Source organism: Ranitomeya variabilis, chromosome 5, assembly GCF_051348905.1.
Source record: "Ranitomeya variabilis isolate aRanVar5 chromosome 5, aRanVar5.hap1, whole genome shotgun sequence".
In the NCBI taxonomy this organism is placed as follows: domain Eukaryota; kingdom Metazoa; phylum Chordata; class Amphibia; order Anura; family Dendrobatidae; genus Ranitomeya; species Ranitomeya variabilis.
The window spans coordinates 677636729-677643204 of record NC_135236.1 but is presented as its reverse complement, the minus strand read 5'-3'; the positions used below and the strand labels follow the sequence as shown (position 1 = coordinate 677643204).

At 45.3% G+C, this 6476-nt stretch overlaps 1 protein-coding gene across 3 annotated transcripts in view; it reads right to left on the bottom strand.

Annotated features, from left to right (window-relative positions):
- Positions 1–484: 484 nt before the first annotated feature.
- The window catches only part of TMTC1 (transmembrane O-mannosyltransferase targeting cadherins 1), a 32786-nt gene continuing 26794 nt past the window's right edge, over positions 485–6476 (bottom strand). For all 3 annotated transcript variants that reach the window (XM_077266944.1, XM_077266946.1, XM_077266945.1), the window contains 3 exons: positions 4145–4267; positions 3985–4062; positions 485–1255 (listed from right to left, as the gene is read on the bottom strand). In XM_077266944.1, the coding sequence (XP_077123059.1) occupies positions 1094–1255; positions 3985–4062; positions 4145–4267 (363 nt within the window). In that variant the 3' untranslated portion in view covers positions 485–1093. The remainder of the gene's footprint in view (positions 1256–3984; positions 4063–4144; positions 4268–6476) is intronic.

Below are 6476 nucleotides of genomic sequence, written 5' to 3'. Positions count from 1 at the left end.
TGGAAAAACGTTGCTTGGTCTGATGAGTCTCGATTTCTGCTGCGACATTCGGATGGTAGGGTCAGAATTTGGCATAAACAACATGAAAGCATGGATCCATCCTGCCTTGTATGGAGCATCTTTGGGATGTGCAGCCGACAAATCTGCGGCAACTGTGTGATGCCATCATGTCAATATGGACCAAAATCTCTGAGGAATGCTTCCAGCACCTTGTTGAATCTATGCCACGAAGAATTGAGGCAGTTCTGAAGGCAAAAGGGGTCCAACCCGTTACTAGCATGGTGTACCTAATAAAGTGGCCGGTGAGTGTATATGAGGAGTGGTACTGTGCAGTATATATATATATATATATATATATATATATATATATATATATATATATATATATATATATATATATATATATATATATATATATATATATATATATATATATATATATATATATAGGAGGAGTGGTACTGTGCAGTGTATATATATATATATATATATATATATATATAAAAAAAAAATGCGAAACGCGTTTCTTCATTGTCGAGTTCACATTCCCGGTCGGCATGCGGTAAGAGTCCGTCACAATTCACACGTGTCACACATATCACGACATGCAAGAGATTGACACCCAGGACCCCCACGCGTTTCACGTTCCGGCATTCCCCTGCTGCATGCATATTGCACTGATAAACGAGGCCACGGAAAGCGCTGAGCTGCTGTTTGTTTTCTTGCCGCGGTATCACCTAGGACTGACTGTCCGCCACACTTTACACTACAGCCCCGCTCGCTGTGCAGTGTGTTCTCTTATGTGCACATTATAGGAGGTGGCGGTGGCTTTACGCACAAAGATAATTTAATGAAAAAGCAAAGTGATTTGGGGGCGATTAAACGACCCCTGAAGTCACTGTATTCAAGAGGGTCTCGGATGGACATGGAGATGCTGAGCTGCCCTACAGCCGATCCATGGATCCCGCGAGTCCTCTGCCCGGAGGATCTTCTCCTCGCGGCACTGACCGCTGCAGACGCTCGTCTCCCCTCCCAGCATCTCCACCTTCGTACCGTTGTCCCGAATCTTTGATCTTTGGTGATTCAGCTCCTTTTATTGGATTTTTTCCTCCTCTTCTCCGCCATCTTTCCCTTTAGTCTCTTGTAATTTACTTTCTAAGCGCTGAAGTTTGGCGAGGTTTTCTCGCAGTAATTTGCTGTCGGGGTCCAGCGTGGCGGCCTTCTTATAATAGGTTCGGGCAGCGTTATAATCCCCCTGGAGGAGATATATATAGTGAGAAGATCAGTAACGTCATAAAGTGAAGGTGTCTGTACATTAGGTCTCTAGTCACATCCAAAGCTGCAAGAGAAGATCAGTTCTGTCTCTATCGGGAGCAATTACCCCTGTAACCCTGCCTCAGTTACAGTAGAAAAAAAATGCACAGTAAAGTCATCAATATGGGGGGCGATGCATCAAGACCAGCAATTCTCTCACCGGTCTTGACGAGGGGACATGTTGGATCGGATGTTCCTGATTTATTAAAAGGCGTGCACCTATTAATGAGTCAGGCGCGCCGCTATGTGGGTCTCGCTACAAATCTTACTCCAGTTTAGATGAGTCGCCCCCATTTCCTTTATGCCATCTTAATAAACAAATTATATCAAGTAAATCATTTTTTATTTTACCCATGTAATAAAGTTTTTTTTTCCTTTTTAAATATTTTACTAGCATGCACTATATTTATTTTTCTACTTTTTACCGCATGCATGTACTAATATATATTTTGGCTTTTGCATTTAATTTACCTATTTATAAAATTTTTTTTTTTACAGATGTTACAGTTGTGGCCAAAAGTATTGACACCCCTGCAATTCTGTCAGATAATACTCAGTTTCTTCCTGAAAATGATTGCAAACACAAATTCTTTGTTATTATTATCTTCATTTAATTTGTCTTAAATGAAAAAACACAAAAAAAAATTGTCCTAAAGCCAAATTGGATATAATTCCACACCAAACATAAAAAGGGGGTGGACAAAAGTATTGGCACTGTTGGAAAAATCCTGTGATGCTTCTCTAATTAGTGTAATTAACAGCCCCTGTAACTTACCTGTGGCACCTAACAGGTGTTGGTAATAACTAAATCTCACTTGCAGCCAGTTGACATGGATTAAAGTTGACTCAACCTCTGTCCTGTGTCCTTGTGTGTACCACATTGAGCATGGAGAAAAGAAAGAAGACCAAAGAACTGTCTGAGGACTTGAGAAACCAAATTGTGAGGAAGCATGAGCAATCTCAAGGCTACAAGTCCATCTCCAAAGACCTGAATGTTCCTGTGTCTACCGTGCGCAGTGTCATCAAGAAGTGTAAAGCCCATGGCACTGTGGCTAACCTCCCTAGATGTGGACGGAAAAGAAAAATTGACAAGAGATTTCAACGCAAGATTGTGCGGATGTTGGATAAAGAACCTCGACTAACATCCAAACAAGTTCAAGCTGCCCTGCAGTCCGAGGGTACAACAGTGCCAACCCGTACTATCTGTCGGCGTCTGCATGAAAAGGGACTGTATGGTAGGAGACCCAGGAAGACCCCACTTCTTACCCCGAGACATAAAAAAGCCAGGCTGGAGTTTGCCAAAACTTACCTGAAAAAGCCTAAAACGTTTTGGAAGAATGTTCTCTGGTCAGATGAGACAAAAGTAGAGCTTTTTGGGCAAAGGCATCAACATAGAGTTTACAGGAGAAAAAAAAGAGGCATTCAAAGAAAAGAACACGGTCCCTACAGTCAAACATGGCGGAAGTTCCCTGATGTTTTGGGGTTGCTTTGCTGCCTCTGGCACTGGACTGCTTGACCGTGTGCATGGCATTATGAAGTCTGAAGACTACCAACAAATTTTGCAGCATAATGTAGGGCCCAGTGTGAGAAAGCTGGGTCTCCCTCAGAGGTCATGGGTCTTCCAGCAGGACAATGACCCAAAACACACTTCAAAAAGCACTAGAAAATGGTTTGAGAGACAGCACTGGAGACTTCTAAGGTGGCCAGCAATGAGTCCAGACCTGAATCCCATAGAACACCTGTGGAGAGATCTAAAAATGGCAGTTTGGAGAAGGCCCCCTTCAAATATCAGGGACCTGGAGCAGTTTGCCAACGAAGAATGGTCTAAAATTCCAGCAGAGCATTGTAAGAAACTCATTGGTGGTTACCGGAAGCGGTTGGTCGCAGTTATTTTGGCTAAAGGTTGTGCAACCAAGTATTAGACTGAGGGTGCCAATACTTTTGTCTGGCCCATTTTTGGAGTTTTGTGTGAAATGATCAATGTTTTGCTTTTTGCTTCATTCTCTTTTGTGTTTTTTCATTTAAGACAAATTAATTGAAGATAATAATAACAAAGAATTTGTGTTTGCAATCATTTTCAGGAAGAAACTGAGTATTATCTGACAGAATTGCAGGGGTGTCAATACTTTTGGCCACAACTGTATATATATATATATATATATAATACTTACTTTTCAATATATGCATGTATGTATATATATATATATATATATATATATATATATATATATATATATATATATATTTTTTTTTTTTTTACACAAAATAAAAAAAGTTGACAAAGAAAAAAATATGAAAAAAATGTTTCCATAGATGAAACTTAGATGTCGGTAATGGCCACACTCACAACTGTAAAATTAATCGAACAGGAGTAAAATGTCCAGGATAAAAAAAATATAAAAGAAAAAATAAAATGAAACCAAAAATACCATACATTTTTTTTGCGATATAGAGGACAGTATTTTATATGTACAAAATTTTTTTCAATAAATATATATTTCTTTTCAATATAAGTTCAATATGAATTTCTTTGTACCATGTGCAGCTTTGGACGTGACTGAGGTACAGGCCACTATGAGACTCAAAATCCATTTCTCCACATGATGATAAAAGCCAATAGAATGGGGAAACAGTCAGTACGCTGGTGTCAGATTGGTCTTTCGGAGTTACCTGAATGTGCTTGATGCCCCCCATATTCATCCAGGCCTGGGCTTGTTTGGGACTCAGATCAGTCACACGACTGTAGCTCTAACAGACAAAAGGGGGAAATGTTACCTGGAGCGTTATAACTGTAGATTATAAGGTGATTGTAATACACCAGGGGAGGTACCTGGAAGGCCTCGTCCAGCCGGTTCAGCTCCCGCAACTGATTCCCTTTGGTGAAGTACAGCTCTGAGATTATTTTAGAATCCTGAGATTTCATCTGCAGAGCAATGTCAATCATGTCCAGAGCCTGAGAAAAAAAAAGAGAGGGGATGGGTCCATCAGAGCGGAGGGTCCGTCACAGAGGGGATGGGTCCATCAGGGAGAGGAGGGTCCGTCACAGAGGGGATGGGTCCATCAGAGAGAGGAGGGTCCGTCACAGAGGGGATGGGTCCATCAGAGAGAGGAGGGTCCGTCACAGAGGGGATGGGTCCGTCAGAGAGAGGAGGGTCCGTCACAGAGGGGATGGGTCCATCAGAGAGAGGAGGGTCCGTCACAGAGGGGATGGATCCATCAGAGAGAGGAGGGTCCGTCACAGAGGGGGATGGGTCCATCAGAGAGAGGAGGGTCCGTCACAGAGGGGATGGGTCCATCAGAGAGAGGAGGGTCCGTCACAGAGGGGATGGGTCCATCAGAGAGAGGAGGGTCCGTCACAGAGGGGATGGGTCCATCAGAGAGAGGAGGGTCCGTCACAGAGGGGATGGGTCCATCAGAGAGAGGAGGGTCCGTCAGAGAGGGGATGGGGCCATCAGAGAGAGGAGGGTCCGTCACAGAGGGGATGGGGCCATCAGAGAGAGGAGGGTCCGTCACAGAGGGGATGGGTCCATCAGAGAGAGGAGGGTCCATCACAGAGGGGATGGGTCCATCAGAGAGAGGAGGATCCGTCACAGAGGGGATGGGTCCATCAGAGAGAGGAGGGTCCGTCACAGAGGGGATGGGTCCATCAGAGAGAGGAGGGTCCGTCACAGAGGGGATGGGTCCATCAGAGAGAGGAGGGTCCGTCACAGAGGGGATGGGTCCATCAGAGAGAGGAGGGTCCCTCACAGAGGGGATGGGTCCATCAGAGAGAGGAGGGTCAGTCAGAGAGGGGATGGGTCCATCAGAGAGAGGAGGGTCCGTCAGAGAGGGGATGGGGCCATCAGAGAGAGGAGGGTCCGTCACAGAGGGGATGGGGCCATCAGAGAGAGGAGGGTCCGTCACAGAGGGTATGGGGCCATCAGAGAGAGGAGGGTCCGTCACAGAGGGGATGGGTCCATCAGAGAGAGGAGGGTCCGTCACAGAGGGGATGGCTCCATCAGAGAGAGGAGGGACCGTCAGAGAGAGGAGGATCCGTCAGAGAGAAGAGGGTCCATCAGTGAGAGGGGATGGGTCCGTCAGAGGGAGGAGGGTCCGTCAGAGAGAGGGGATGTGTCCGTCAGAGGGAAGAATGTCCATCAGAATTGGGAGGAGTTTGTCAGAATGGGGAGGGGTTTGTCAGAATGGGGAGGGGTTCGTCAGAATGGGGAGGAGTTCGTCAGAAAGAGTAGGGTCCAGCAGAGAGAAGGGCCTGTCAGATTGAAGAAGATTAGTGAGGGAGAGGAGGGCCCATCAGAAAAAGAAGGGTCCTGTCATGGGGATACCGCGAAAGAGAAAGGCCAGAAGATCGAGGAGTCTGGTTTCCCGAACTCCTGCATTGGTTGGAGTACTTCATCATCTTATTAAACAGTGCAGTTTTTTTTTTCTTACTGGTAGTGCAAAGGTTAATCAGTTCAGTTGAGCTCCTGGAGCTCTCCTACCTGGATTGTTTCAGTTGTTCAGTGTTGGCCACTCCCCTCTGCCATATATGCTCACCTCCTGTTGCACTTAGAAATTGCCAGTGTTAGTTCTTACTGCCTGGTTCTGGAGTTGGAGGTGCAGTTCGTGGTTGGCGGTGGCAATTGGAGATTTGTTCGGGAGATAGTTGCTTGGAGTTTTTGTGTGCACATCCTCATCTTCTCCTACTTTTTTTCTCCTTCCTTTAACATCCCTGTGTCCCACTGTGTTTTGTGAATGTATTTTGTATGACTGCTACTTTCATTTATCCCTGTCTGTCTTCCCTGGTTTGTCTGGTTAGTGTCATCTTATACACTTCAGCTTCCCACCTCCCTGGGTGGGGAAGGGGATAGATAAGGGTTGATACAGGAGCGTAGAAAGGAACAAGACCCTGGCATCTCCACCTTCAGGAGTAATGAGGGGACACGGATAGATTAGGGCACCCCTACTTCTAGGGCCAGATAAGCGCTCACAGTCCCAAGGCACTGCATGACAGGTACATCAGAGAGAAGGGCCTGGCAGATTAAAGAGAATTAGTCAGAAAGAGAAAGGTCCGTCAGAAAGAGGGGCATCTGTCAAGAGAGCGAGAAGGGTTTGTCAGAAAGATCCCATCAGAGAGGGAAGGATAAGTCAGAAGGGCCATTAGATAAACTAGTTCCTGTCAGAGA